The sequence below is a fragment of the Periophthalmus magnuspinnatus genome, chromosome 17, assembly GCF_009829125.3.
Source record: "Periophthalmus magnuspinnatus isolate fPerMag1 chromosome 17, fPerMag1.2.pri, whole genome shotgun sequence".
Classification (NCBI taxonomy): domain Eukaryota; kingdom Metazoa; phylum Chordata; class Actinopteri; order Gobiiformes; family Gobiidae; genus Periophthalmus; species Periophthalmus magnuspinnatus.
The window spans coordinates 15,866,361-15,881,898 of NC_047142.1; the positions used below are offsets into that span (position 1 = coordinate 15,866,361).

The 15,538-nt window shown below is 36.7% G+C and overlaps 1 protein-coding gene across 2 annotated transcripts in view; it reads left to right on the forward strand.

Annotated features, from left to right (window-relative positions):
• The window catches only part of LOC117384950 (guanine nucleotide-binding protein G(olf) subunit alpha), a 64,817-nt gene extending 55,438 nt beyond the window's left edge, over nt 1-9,379 (forward strand). For both annotated transcript variants that reach the window (XM_033982134.2, XM_033982135.2), the window contains exons 6-12: nt 1,913-1,967; nt 2,061-2,134; nt 4,377-4,435; nt 4,601-4,721; nt 5,523-5,653; nt 5,729-5,796; nt 7,402-9,379. In XM_033982134.2, the coding sequence (XP_033838025.1) occupies nt 1,913-1,967; nt 2,061-2,134; nt 4,377-4,435; nt 4,601-4,721; nt 5,523-5,653; nt 5,729-5,796; nt 7,402-7,548 (655 nt within the window). In that variant the 3' untranslated portion in view covers nt 7,549-9,379. The remainder of the gene's footprint in view (nt 1-1,912; nt 1,968-2,060; nt 2,135-4,376; nt 4,436-4,600; nt 4,722-5,522; nt 5,654-5,728; nt 5,797-7,401) is intronic.
• The last annotated feature ends 6,159 nt before the right edge of the window (nt 9,380-15,538 follow it).

A 15,538-nucleotide genomic window follows, 5' to 3' on the forward strand; every position in this document is an offset into this window, starting at 1 on the left:
CCTGAGCGGGATCGTCCCTGTTCCCCTGTCTCTCTGCTCTGGCTGCTGTGGCTCTGCTCTCTCTGAATCTCCTCCACTCTCTGAGCCTTATGTAATCACAATCAGAGACAGACAGAAATAGACCAGACTGAGCCGCTGTGCCCTCTGGTGGACATTAGCAGTACTGCACAGGCCTCACCAGCAGCAGACATGGCGTTTCCCTAAGCACAGACCAGGCACAGCTCAGATACTAGAAGGACACATCAGAATGCACATAAATAATGTATTTATTTCTCAGGTTTTCACATTTTATCCACCTAGCCTTATTGAAATTGTCATTGTCAATTTTAGTTCAATCATATTGTCTCTGATATATTTATTTATTATTGGGGGCAGTTTATTTTTTAATATCATGTTACAATACTAAAATTGCAAACTCAACTTCAATAGTAGGGAATAGACTTGATACTCAATACCAATTTTGATACTGCAATAATAATTAAAATCATTCTGTCTTTTGACAATAGAATGTGATTTTCAACAGAGGACTTTCTTTTATATTACCATGTGGTGTTGTATGTAGTCTCTCAGTCGTTCAGTTGGTTCCATAGTGATCCATGGGTGTATACTAGTTTATGTGGTTTTATACTTGTTCTGATACAGCTCAAGATCATTCTAAAGCTCTTCAAGAAAGGTTCATTTCTGTCCTGTGAATGTGACTTTTTTCGTTTTGATACTTGCTCAAATGAGTATCTAGTTTGAATATTAGTTTTAGTATCATTTAGTATCTGATTTTTAATACTTTTGACAATCCTATTGGGGGAAGTTCATTTTTCATGATTAGGGTATTGTACTAGTATCGTAAGTACATACAATTCAATATATAGTTCACACATTTTCTCTTTCATATCATGACATACACGTTTGGCCATATTACTCTGCCCTTATTTCTACTATGTGCAGTACTGTACATTGGAAACTGTTGCATTGGATATATTGGTACATATTTTGCTTTACTAGTTATTCACTACTTGTTTTATTTATTGATTGTTTAAGACCTGACACACTGTTGCAAAGGCTCCAGTGGCCTAAAAATATGAAGTGGTGGGTTTTCTGACTTTAGAATGTAATGATGTCATGTTGCCAGATGGGGGGAAAGGGCCAGATTTCCCTCATGTTTGCGTTGTAATTTGTCATGAAATATCTAAATCCACAATTGTTGAAGTAGAAAATGTTTATTGCAGAGAAGAACTCACTGTATTGCAACATTTTGCATTTTAATGAGGGGTATTATGCAAAATAGATTTTTTGAGCTTTGTACCATATTATAACATTGTTCCCTCAAAAGCATTCCTGAAGAGGTTTTATATGTCACCCATGCATGTTTGAGTAATCTAGTGATCTCTCCCGGGCCCAATTTGAACCCTCTTTATGGTTAGCTGTAAGATCCTGTCCAAGACTCAACCCAGTACATCACCCAAGCTTCTACATGACAATTCTTTATAAATATACAAAAGCATGATATAAAACTGTACATACATACATTAGCATGCTGATTGTGTTTTAATAATGCTCTGAAGGGGGAGTGACTTAGTGCAGGAGGAGGGGGGCTCAGAGCGTCAAAAACGAAAGTGAAACCTATTGCATTTTCAAAACAATAAAAGGTAACACATGATCTAAATATGTTATATATTGGCAGTTACTAGCCATCGAAGTAAAATACTCCCCTCTTTAACAAGATTTATTTTTGCAGTTTTAAATATTATTGGCCTATAGTATGTCGTGATGTGATCTGAAACCTAGCAATGAATGAATTTCAGTTTAACACTTGCTATTAGTTTTTCTTCCTGTTATATTTTGTCCATCTTCCTCTAAACCTTGCGGTATCAGATCTTAAATGCCTAACCATCTCTCTTGTGTTTGTGTGTTACAGTTTTCTGGACAGAATCGACTCGGTAAGACAGAGCGACTACACACCCACGGACCAGGTAAGTACTTCTTTTATCAGTCATTTTATCATTAGATTTGTATTTTTAATGTACGCGAATGTTGAACTTAAATTGGTGTTGTTTTTGTTCTAGGACCTTCTACGCTGCCGAGTGTTAACTTCAGGGATTTTCGAGACGCGGTTCCAAGTAGATAAAGTCAACTTTCAGTAAGTTTCAAGTCAAATATATTTTACCAAATAATACAGTAAGGCTGCAACATTCAGAGTAATCATGCGCCAAGTAATTGTTGACTACTGTGTAACTAAACACTGAATTCACTTCTTTTGCTCCTAAACACTGTACATGGTGTTTTAAAAGCACTGTCGACTGTTCTTAGTCATTTTTTGGGCAACTTTTGGCCAAACTAGGTAAATTTGCAGCTTTCTGGTCAAAAACACATAAATCTAACTTTGTGGTGCCTTCAGTGACCTCTGTAATTTCAAGAACTATGTGACATCACACAGGACACATTACAAGGTTTACTAATAATAAAGGGTTACTGAAACGTGAAAGAAAAAAAATACAACTTCTGGTATGTATTACATACATTACAGCACTATAGGGGCTTACCGCCACTAATTGTGAGGAGGATGTATGAAGTAGTAAACAGAAAATGACTTGAAGAAATACAGGTCATCACTATAGACTTTATTAGTAATTATGTGATTTGCTAAACCTTTAGAAGTTTTGAAAATGTAGTTTCATAATAATGAAGTAGATTTGTTTTACCTCAATACAGATATATTGTAAAAGCAGCATGGAAGGTAAAGTAAATAAAGGGAAATAATAATAATAATAATAATAATAATAATAATAATAATAATAATAATAATAATAATAATAATAATAATAAATTTTCAGTTAGGCCCTTCAAAGAGGATTTAACCTTTTCTAAGGTCAGAAGTGACATTGTATGTCGTAGCCAGGATGTTGGCCGGTGTTGTATTAGCATGCTAGCTGTTGTTAGCATTACCGGGACAACAAAACTCCATACTGGTCTTTGAAAGTTGTGCAAAGTGCTTATAAACTCATCATAGTGAATAATTAGGATGCTAGGGATGCTTTAGGAAAGTGAGTGATAAGTTTGGTCAATACGCAGAAAATTAAAGTGATGTTTTTTCTTCTATATCTCTCAGCCCAATCAATAAATAAAATAAACTTCAGTATAATTTAAATAAAACAATAATCGTGATATTTTGACAACCCCCTCTCTAGCCTCTCTCTCTGTCTCTGGTCTGGTCCCATTCGGAGGTATCAACCGGCGCTTCCTGTTACAGACGCTGCCGATAATCACAGTTGGTTTTATAAGCGTTTGACCCACTTTCACTGAGCACACTTACTCCATCTGAAACAAACCTTTGTATTAAATTATATCACCACCAATGAGTGATTTAAACTAGTGTCAGGCCCCTTTGGGCACAGAGTCAGACCACCACTGCGTCAACAGGGTCAAAGTGGGCACTGAAGAAATGTGCTTATAAAGAAGACCTGGGTGCAATACGGTCTAAGATATATTGTTGTGAAGAAAATAAGCTAATTTAATGTGATTATTGGAGTTTATATCAAAGCTGAAAATTGAAAGGAAAAAGTTAAGTTTCATTCTAAGTTAACTAGGAGGAACTAAACTCTAAATCCACTTTTTTGTCAACTACTCATTCTTAGTGCAAACCTGGTCAAAACCTCAAAATCTAAGTTTGTGCTGCCTTCAGTGCACACTGCTATTTCCAGTAGTTGGTGACATCACATAGGTCTGCCCTGACTACAGCCAGATGTTTCTGATTACAAACGGCTGGCTGCAGCGGCGGAGTTTGCACTGTGGATACCTGTTAGACCAATCATACCATACCTTATCACCAGACAACACCCCTCCTCCTTCTCATTCTTTTCTTTGGTCCACAGATACTGCCCAGTTTATCAGCTCTATTTAAAATGTGGTTGTTGGCAGAGTTTAGGTGTTTAGTCCCACTTTAATACTAGCTTAAAGTTAAAGTACATTTGTCTCTAAGTCTGTCAATGAGCAGGTGTACCAATAACTTGGCATAACTATAACTATGTTAATGTAAATTACTCTTCTGGACAGTTTTACGATTATTTAGTATTTGGTCTAGTTACTCTTGAATATTTATGAGAATACAATGAGCAAGTGTGATTTTGTACCGTCCAGGTTGTTTTTAGACTATGGAGAGAATTTTAGACCAAGGATGGGCACCATTGTTTCCTCAGTTAACTGGAAACATTGGAATTGTTGTTGTATATTAGCCCTGTATTCACTTCCCTGTTGTCTCTGTATCGATTACATACAAATGTTTACTGCCACCTGCTCCAGTTCAGTCTGTTCTATACATCCTCCTGCCATAGCCCACTTTGACCACACAGGGGCAGGCTTCTGATCATGTGTTGTGTTCGCAGCATGTTCGACGTTGGAGGCCAGAGAGACGAGAGGAGAAAATGGATCCAATGCTTTAATGGTAAAATGTTTTTGTCCAAGTTAAGTTCTGGGTTTAGTCCCTGTTTTAAAATACATGTGTGAATGCACCCGAACTTAGCCCTTTAAAACAATCCAAATCTATATATTGCATGAAACCATCATTTTGAATGATCTTTGCTGATGTATTTTACCGTGTGTCCTCCAGATGTCACTGCGATCATCTTTGTGGTGGCCAGCAGCAGCTATAACATGGTAATAAGGGAAGACAACAACACCAACAGACTACGGGAAGCACTCGACCTCTTCCGCAGCATTTGGAACAACAGGTCAGTCACAATCTATATACTTTTACATCAGCTGTTTTTCACTGACCTAAGACTGACAGAAAGACAAAGTTTTTGAGGAGGTAACAACATTATTACATGGTTTAAAGCTCACAGTCCATTTTGTGTAATATGTGACTTTTAAATACAGTAGGCAGAGCAGTTATCCTTAAACATTTTTAAACCCAGTATAACGTCAGTAAAATGTGTTTGGATTTCCATGCCTTTTGGGGACATTATATTGACTTACATTCATTTCCTGGAGGCTGATCCTACCCTTAATCTAATCACTACTAACTAGCCTACGCTAAATCCTAACCTTAGCCTATTTAAACCTAAATCTTAACTTAAAATCACGTTGTTTATTTAATAATAAAAGATTTACATAATAAAGACTTGATGTTTGTTCTTATAAGGCGGGTCCCCATGATGCGTGTGTAGATTTTAGTTCCACAATGTAAGAAATACTCGCCCACCCACAAATATCAAAACTGTACCTAAAATGGGACTAAACTGGGACTAAACCAGGACTATAACAGGACCAAACCAGCAATACTGCAGCCTTAAAGTACTTAAGGGTCTTAACTAATTGGATAAATCCTGGACAAACCTTATAAACTGAAACTAAATCAGATCTAAAATTGCAAACAATATTTTACTCTGTGACAAAAAGTTGAACACTTGAACAGCCCCTAAAAGTAATTTATTGCCCTGTATTGGTAATAATTATCTGTATTCTATTATGATACATTTTGTATTATGAATCATTATTGAATTGTGCATTGTTTGTGTGCTTGTCTGCAGATGGTTACGCACTATATCGGTCATATTATTCCTGAACAAGCAGGACATGTTGGCCGAGAAAGTATTAGCTGGAAAATCTAAAATCGAAGACTACTTTCCTGAATATGCTCGCTACACCATACCAAATGAAGGTAAGGCTTTTATTTAAATAAACATGTTGTAATTTTTTTCGGTTTGTGCTGATTGTCCCTCCGCTCTTGCCGTAGCCACCCCTGAACCCGGCGAGGACCCAAGAGTCACAAGAGCTAAGTTTTTCATCCGGGACGAGTTTCTTGTGAGTATTTAATAATAATAATAATAATAATGCCTCAGTCTTATATAACGCTTTTCCAAACGCCCAAAGTCTCTCTACAATTTTGTGCATTATTCATTCACTCCACACTCAGTGGTGGTAAGATACTATTGTAGCCACAGCTGCCCCTGGGCAGACTGACAGAAGCGAGGCTGCCAACCTGCACCATTGGCCAATCCAACCATTACCAACTAGGCAATGTGAGTGAAGTGCCTTGCCATTACTACTTCACTGTGGCCCCTGGTATTCCCAGCATCTCTTATCCAATGTAGTAATCAGGCCCAGCCCTGTTTAACTTCTGAGATCTAAAGAGATCAGACTGTGACAAGAAGGTTTGACCACAAAATTCCAAGTACATACAATACACAGTAGTACTTTGTATACTTTTACAGTATTTTATTATCGTGAATCCATTCTGGCACCTCTGTGGTTTTGCTGCAAGGAATGATGACATACATTTATGTAAAGTTTAACTGTGTATAGATGTGCGTGGCATCATAACTGACGCACTTTTGTATTTAGTAACTATTACACTGCACACAATTCTCTAACTAGGCCATTTTAATGATTGATGTTCAGGTATATTAAATATAAATAACAGTTCGAACCTCACTTTTCTCCACATTTACTTCGACTGGAGGCGTGTATGTGTGAAATAACATAAAGTCATTTTTCTGCTTCATTGTCTGAAAGGCCAGTGTGTCTGGTGATGTTTCAGTTTAAAGCAGGGATGTCCAAACTAAGGCCTGGGGGCCAAATGCGGCCCTCAGACCAGTTTTTATTGGCCCTCAAGCCTCCTGCTGAATTGACCCAATTGATCATAAGCAGTACTTTTAACAGCATATTTAATTATTTCTACCACTATCACCTCAAACATCACATTGCAGTGTGATATAGACCTAAAATGAATGTGTTTCAAGCCTTATTAATACACAGCGGCTCCGTCAAAGCTGTGTAAAAAGCACCGCACTGCATTGATCACTGGTCTGTGGCCCTCCGCTTCGAATATGTTTTGAGATGTGGCCCTCGATGAAAAAAGTTTGGACACCTCTGGTTTAAAGCGTCCAGTATCCATATTTGTTTAAACGAGTATCTCAATACTAGTTTACCTGCCCAGCCAGAACCACACACTTTGACAACACTTTACAAAGAAGAGTGGGTCTGGAACTTTGTCCTCTTTCCCAACTCCATAGGGCATGATTGACAGGCAGATTAACCAATCAGAGGGCCACAGGCTCTGTTCTGATAAAACCAAACATGGTGGTTTAGGAGTAAAAAAGCAGACTCAACAATCAAAGCACCAAACTGTTATTTATACCAGGTAAAAGTAATATATTTTGTTCTGAATGATACGAGTTTTTGAGAGGAGATGTCTTCCACATTTGAGAGAGATACAAATTAGCTGCAGTAATTGGACTGTCCCAAGTTAGGACAGTTTGTCACGCTCTATGGTCCAATGCCAGACCCTTTTAGATTTAAAGGGGACTAGCTGATTAGGCAAAGTTTTAGCATCAATTGGCATGAAGGTATTGATTTTTATTAACAATCCTATCATATATATTAATTTAAATCCTTCTGTGTTTGCAGCGGATCAGCACTGCAAGTGGGGACGGCCGGCACTACTGCTACCCTCACTTCACCTGCGCTGTGGACACAGAAAACATCCGCCGCGTGTTCAACGACTGCAGAGACATCATACAGAGAATGCACCTGCGCCAGTACGAACTCTTGTGATGGTCACGCCCCCAAAGCCCCTTAGCCCCGCCCCCAAACAACCCATAAGCCCCGCCCCTCTGACCTCTGACCTGCCCTGGGACGATGAAGTACTACTGAAGTGTGTCAAAATCCTCTTCTTAGCTTTTTCTACGTTTTTCTCAATGATGGAATTGTTGGAGTTTTTGAAGACATTTGGGGAACAAGTTTGTCGTGTGCCGCTGGTTTATTTCGATTTTTCCATAAAAACGCCTTGATTTTAAATGTCATTCCACTAAAAGAGCCTTGCGCTACCTCCTTAATTTTGCCCCTTTGTGTCTTTTTCTTTTTTTTTTTTTTTTTCATAATTTTAGTTTATTTTTCAACTTCCTTCGGACCTAATTTGTTGGGTGTGAAACTTGAAACCAACCGGACCTCATTGTAGAGGCTAGGCGTGCTACGAAGAAGATTTTGTGTGAAAATGTCTGGCAACCTCCGTAACTTTTCCCAATATATATTTTTGAAGGAGAAAGACAAACGTATGAAGATTTAAATGCACTTTGCTTCAGGTTCCTTAATAATTTTGTTTTTTCAAATTTTTATTTTGAATTTTTTTTTTTTTTTTTTGTCCAGAGGAAGCATACACACACAATGTAGCATCACTATATTTATTAACCCTGGTGTTAACTCGAGGGGCGAATGGAGGAGATTTTTTTTTGGAAAATTTTGTTTTTTGAAGGATTATTCTAACACGGGACTGAGTTTGCACCTTAGCCCCCCTCTCTACAAACTCCAAAAATACCACCCAGCCCTTTCCGCTTTCAGACAGGAGGGACCACGAAGCGAAAGATGATGAATTTCTTTCTTTTTTTTTTTCCTTTTTTTTGTTTAACTTGTACACTGTGCAAGGTTGGGTTATCCTGTACAGACTGTAAAATGTAATATTATTTTGTACAACCTAATTGAAAGAAAAACAAATCTACTTGTAGATCTTTGTGCCTTGAATATGGCTGTACTTGTAATATGAGCTCCTGTAAGTATGTTTTTTTGACTGCGCTGTACAGCTTTGATGTCAACCTCTATCTGCAGCCGACAATGACTGCGGGTGGGGCAATTTCTCTGTAGAAATTAGTTTTTTCTGGTTTATAAAAAAAATCTGAAATTCTGTTTAGTAAAAAATAAAAAAATAGGGAAAACTCCTTAAAAACCTGTATACATTATGCAAAATTAACCACTTACCTGCAGTGAAGACAGCGCCATGCCTTTTTGTTTCTTCTCTCTCTCTTTTGGTTTTAACTCCTCCTTTCATTTTATTTGACAAATATTATTATAATGATTTGAATTTCACAGCTTTAAACAGACATTGGAAATCCATTGTTTTTTGATAGGACTTTTGCAGTATGCGTGAGGTGTATATAAAGACATAGGCATAGACGGTGAGTTTCTATGCCGGAGTGAGAGAGACTTTTCTTAATGTATGTACGTGTAAATTTATAGCTCTATTATAAATATTAATGTACAATTCAACCTGTTTAATTATGTGTGTGCCTATAGAGTATGTATACAAGAACAGTATGCATATGATAGGAAAGCATGTCTAGAGAATGGTGAAAATGAGGGCGTGCAATATTACTACTAACCCTTTTCGGTCCTTTTGGCGCCCTCTACTGGCACAGGCACTAAATGAATGTGTGAGCAGCACCGACTACAGCTCTTCTTCTTGTCCCCCCCTCCCCTCCCCCTGTGTACAAACAGCATCAGCCTTTCTCTCTTACGGCACGTCCACCCCCCCTACAGGCAGACAGAGTGAACTGACCAGGCCGATGACAAATGACATTTTTATTTTCTCTAAATAAAGAGGCACATTAGCGGACATGGCTTTGTTTCCATTTTGGTGTCTATGTTTCTTTTACTGGTTTTGCAAGCGTTACGTATGAGCAGAGTACAAAAATTGGACTCAAGTAAGAAAGTGGCCCAAGAAATTACGTAAGTAAGGGTGACAAAAATTTTGGGAAAAATACTACTCAAGTTAGAGTAACTTAAAGAGTAACTGTCGCAACGTAAAATCTGATTTATAATGTTCAAATCATTTCATATTGTCAACATAAAGCTTTTGTCACTTGTAGATTTACTCACAGTGGGAAGAGGAACAAAAATGTTCTCAAGTGAAACTCAAGTAAGAGTACTTTTACTTCAATAAAAATATAAAAATATGCTGTTAGAAAAGTGCTCTGAAAGGTGCAATTTCTTCAAAATGTTGGCCAAGTAAATATAACTGAGTAAATGTACCATCTCTGTATGTTACTAAATATCTGAAAGGTTTGGTTTACATGACATCAAAAAAACATCACTACATAAATCCTTAGAGTTTAAAATGCTTATCAGATTGCAGATTTATTCATGTAGTTTATATATTAATATCTCTGTAATTACTGGGCCTATCCACGTGAAACAAAAACTGGCACAACGCTCAACATCTTCTCTGTCAGTATAAATAAACAAAAGTGAAATCATCTTTGACAATAGCTTCAAAAAGCTATGCCATTATTCAACCCCAAAGATGTGATTGTTGCCAGTTAAAAGGACTTTAAGATATAAGATTAATATGGCAGCCAATCCTAAAATCTCAAATCCCAAATAATGATGAGGTTCAACATTTGTGGGTTTTTATTTTCAAAACAGTAAATCTCCTGTCGAGTTATATAAACCTCTGCCCTCCATCTGAAATTATGACATCAAATTCTAAACCAGGACTAGAACAGGACTAGAACACTTGCACTACATTACAATTTGGGACTAAACCTGAACTAGACCAGGACTAAACCAGGAATAAACCACGACTAAACCAGGACTAGAACAGGACTAGAAAAAACGTGTGAATGCAGCAATTTACGCCGCTATTAAGTGGTTAAGTGGTAAAATTTGCAGTTTAACATTAAGATAGTCACTGGTTCAATTCCTGGACCACTTTCTACGTGCTCAGCAGAATCCTGGCTCAGTTCTGGAGAAGGTTTTATCTAAGCACATACTGGACAAAAAACAAGTTCAAAACGAAACAAATATTAGACCACAGTTTTATTAAGACTAAATGGGACAAAAAGGTCTAGAACTAAACCAGGACTAAATCTTTTGGACCAGAGATATGCTAATTTAAGACAGTATTACTCACGTAGAAGTTAAGTATTTATTCAAATGGTTAGTATTAGTAACAAGTAACTGTTGAAATATAAAGTATGATTTATGTTTTAATGCTGAGGTAATAAAAAAAATCTAACTCAGATGATAAAGAGTAGATCACAAATATTAGAAAAAATATCTATAACTAAGGTAAAAGAAAGGTGCACTATGTAACTTTTTTGGTATTTACATCCATGGAAACGATTGCAATTCACAGCATGAATACTATAATGTTTTTGAGACAGAGACAAGTGTAATTGAATATAAGTTTAATGCTGTACATTGGAACATTCCAGGCAGATCTCCATGGAGACAAGCAGGAAAGTTACATAGCACAAAAAAATGTTATTCTTATCAACATGAAGATTTTGTCACCTATTGATACTTTGTAGTGACATCATGCTGGGGGTGTTCTTCATGTATGTCTATAGTGGAACGTTCAGCAGTTATCATGATGACACAATGTGAACACAGTCCAATGTGAAAACCCAAGAAAAAATACAAAATAAAGCTCAGATTAAAGTCTAATTTGAGTTACACAACTTTAGACAGAGCAGTGCCCACAGTTAGGCAATAGACATACATGGTTGTACAAAGTTTAAAAAGTTCAGTATTTTAAAAGTATAATTAGTTAGTCCGGTAAATCTGATCATTCCATCTCTGGCTCCAGTCGGACGTACGCCGCATGTTGAGAACCACTACACCTTTAATTTGATCTAATCCAGGACATTTAATAAAGGTATGTATTTTTCCCTTATAGTGTTGTCATGATGGTCTACTAAAATTTCAAACTTGATCTCGATGCTAAGAAATAGACTCAATACTGATTCTGATACCACGATGATGATAAAAACACTCTTTCTGTAGACAATATTATGTGATTTTTAGCATTGAATGGTAGTACTTTCTTCTATATTATCATGTGGACTCATATCTGTGTAATCCCTCAGTCGTTCAGGTATGTTCCATAATGATCCATGAGTGTATACTAGTCTATATGTCTTATACTTGTTCTGATACAGCTCAAGATCATTCTAAAACTATTCAGGAAAGGTTCATTTCTGTCCTGTGAATGTGACTTTTTTAGTATTGATACTTGCTCAAATGAGTATCTAGTTTTGATACTACTTCTATTATCAATATCTGATTTTTGATACTTTTGACAACGCTACTTACACATACCACAATACACAAAATGTCAAGATTAATATTTATTTACATTTGATCTGAAACACCTGAACAATTTGGCAAATGGAAACATTCACATAAAAACATTTGGCACTAGCCTGACCAGCCAAACCCATTCGATTCACAGCTTTTAAAAGACCTTTTGGCACATTATAAGTACATTATAACAATTCTATTCATCAATATCAACTCCAACCGCTACAGTGGAAAGGAATACAGATATAAGATATGTGCTGTGCACTGTCTGAGAATCAGGAAGTGGACTGTTAGCATGCTGGTTGTTGCCAAAAGGCAAAACTCTGCTCTCCAACTCTGCTGGTCTGTAAAAGTTGTGAAAAGTGCTAATAAACCCATCAAGGTGAATAATTAGGGTGTTCAGGATGCATGAGGTAAGTGAGGAATAACTTTGGACCTCTGCAAACTGTTTAAAATGAACTAGTTCTGTTTTTCACATTTTGGAGACAGTAAAATCAAATACAGCACCTTTAAGAAGACTTGAATTCACAATATTTGTTTCTGAGCTAAATCACATTTTTTTTTCAATATTCCACACATTTTATATTGATTTGAAGAATAAAAAATTCACATTTACATTCACAATTTAAAAAGGTAAAAATTGGTCACGTTTACATTTTGTGCTTTGGTTCTTAGCCCAACAATCCAATCAGAAACAGAATGAACTCTGCACTTTGGGTTACCAGATTCTACGACTAAATGAAGCTAATGGCATCCCAGGTTCAGTTGTAATTATTACCTTTAAAAACATTTTGTCAGTATCAAAATTAATATGTGGTAGAAAACTGACATTTTATCTTGAAAAATTAGTCAAAATTTCGCTTAAAGCAGATCTATTATGCAAAATCTACTTTTCAGAGCTTAACCGTGTTACAGATGTTTCCCCTTTTCATTCACTCACCCGAAGTTGTATATGGAGTGATTTGTGCATGTTTGAGTAATCTTTTATCACTTATTTTCAAGACGCCATTGCCGTTCAACTCCTGTTTTCCCTGGCACTGGTACACGCCCACTGCTCTGTATGTAGATCGTTCTCCAATTTTTGTTTTAGATCAATATTGCAATTTAAAATGTCCAAATTATAACATAATGATTTGCAGATGTCACAGATTGTATAAAGCATGATTAATGCTTAATTCATAACGAACAAATAATGATTCAAACTTAGCTTGAATTACTTAATGAAGGAGTTAGGGTTAGGGTTGCCACAATACAAACATTTCAAACTTGATTTTGATACTAAGGAATAAACTTGATACTCAATACCGATTTTGATACCATGATGATACTAAAAACACTCTTTCATTAGACAATAGAATGTTATTTTCAACATTAAATAATAGTACTTTTATATCACCATGTGGCCTTATATCTGTGTAATCCAGAGACGTCAGACTCAGGCCCGCGGGCCAAATTTGGCCCTTGATATAATAAGCGAGGTCATATCAAATATGTATTAGAGTTGGCCCGCCGGCCGCCGCGCCAGTATAGCACATGCACCTCTAATACTACGAATCCCAAAATGCTTTGCAAATGTGTTGATGCTGGCCCCCACCACTTCTGTTTATCATCTGCCATCTATTGCTTCACTTAAATTTTTATCCACCCCTTCTGAACAACATGCAGATGTTTAAATTTTTCAATAAATATTTAGTTTGGCCCATGACTTAGTCACAGTGTTTTAATTCTGTGTTCCTCTGTGAGTTTGAGTTTGACACCCCGGTATAATCCCTCAGTCGTCCAGATAGGTTCCATAGTGGTCCATAGTGTATACTAGTCTATGTGTCTTATACTTGTTCTGATACAGTTCAAGGTCATTCTAAAGATATACAGGAAAGGTTCATTTCAGGCTACATGTGACTTTTTCAGTATCTGGTCAAATGAGTATCTAGTTTCGATAGTAGTTTCATTATATTGCTTTTTGATACTTTTGTATAAATGAAGTAATTATTAAGCCTAAATCATTAAGAAACCATTTGTTCACTATGAATGAAGTCTTTGTTCACGCTTTATCAAGACTTTTTAAAGTGTAGTTATTATAAAGGTGGCTGGCCAGGCTAATTTGGCACAGAAATTCAGAGTTAAATCTAGTTTTGATGCTTCTTAAAAAACAACAGTAATGTAAAAATCACATTGTGGTTTTGACCGAAGAGAAAGAAGAAGTGGTTTTACAATAACAACATTAGAAACGAGAGAGACATGAACCATCGACACTAGATTCACTGCTCAGAGAATGAAAGGACATTGTAACGTACTTAAAGCTGCACTGTGTAACTTCTGGTGGAAGGCTTGCCACCTGCTCATCTCCACAGAAAAGTGATTGCTTTGCCTGGAATGTTCCACAGTATCGCATTAAACCTATCTATCTCCGTGGAGACTTATCGGTTATACACAGTTATATTTTTGTATATTTGCATGTTTTTAAGACATTTTTGTGAAATAAAGCAAAGCAATAACATTTATGGAGACAAGCAAGTGGCAGAAACTCCACCAGAAAAGTTCCATACCATAGTGCACCTTTCAATAAGATTACCATTACAAAATATTACTCGTGTAAAAGTACAAAGTAATGGAATAACTCAAGTAAAACATATTTGGGGAAACTACTGCTTAAGTAAGTGTATCTGAACTCTGGAGATAATGTCTGATTTTGAAGTTAAAGAGGTGGTATTAGGCAAAATAGATTTTTTGGACCAACCTACCATGTTATAATGGTGTTCCCTCATCAAAAACACGCCTAAAGAGGTTTTAGACGTCATCCAGGCATGTTTGAGTAATCTAGCGATCTCTTCTGGGCCCAATTCAAACCCCTGCGCATGTTCATCCCACGTGCCTACATCATCCATGCTCCCACACGACAATTCTCCACAATAGGCTACAACTTTACAAATCTGGTGCGATGTGCCGTAATTTCATTAGCAGGATGTACGCAGATTGTAATGAATTAGTGCTCTGAAGGGGAGCGACTTAGCATGGAGAGCAAAGCAAGGGGCACTCAGAAAAGGAAACTTATTAAACATGGTAATACATTGTTTTTGGTGAACATTTTCAAAACAAGAACAAGTAACATGGTGATCTAAATATGTTATGTGTTAGCAGTTAATACCTCCTCTTTAATTTATGCACAAAATCTGGCATTTTCAAATAATATAAAAATGTTATGTATTTAATTGATGTGCTTAAAATCCCACTTGTAAGTAATAGGTTTGAATTTTCCTATAGCATGATGAAAAAAATAAATTGGGTTTGTTAAAATATAGATTGCATGTTATATTACATCTGTTGCTGGTACACCTATACAGAAGCAGATTATTTCAATGGTATTTTTTTCTACCCATAATTCAAAGTAGCTTATCAAAAGTGCAGGTTTCATCTACTTTTACAATTCGGTTTCATTCTCTGAGCAGTCCTCTTGTATATACAGTACCTGCAGATTTGAAGTGTGCATTTGTAAAAGTGATCTGAACTCTCAACTGTTTCTGCCATTAACTGTCTCTTTTCAATTCAATCAGAACAAGCTCCACCCGTCCAAAACGTCCCGGTGAAGCGACCCAATGCACCTCAGTTCTTTTGGCCCACAGGAACCCCTTAAACATTTAAATAGCTCTAAATTCTGGCTTCACAGTGCTGCAATTCCTCCAGTTTAAAAGCA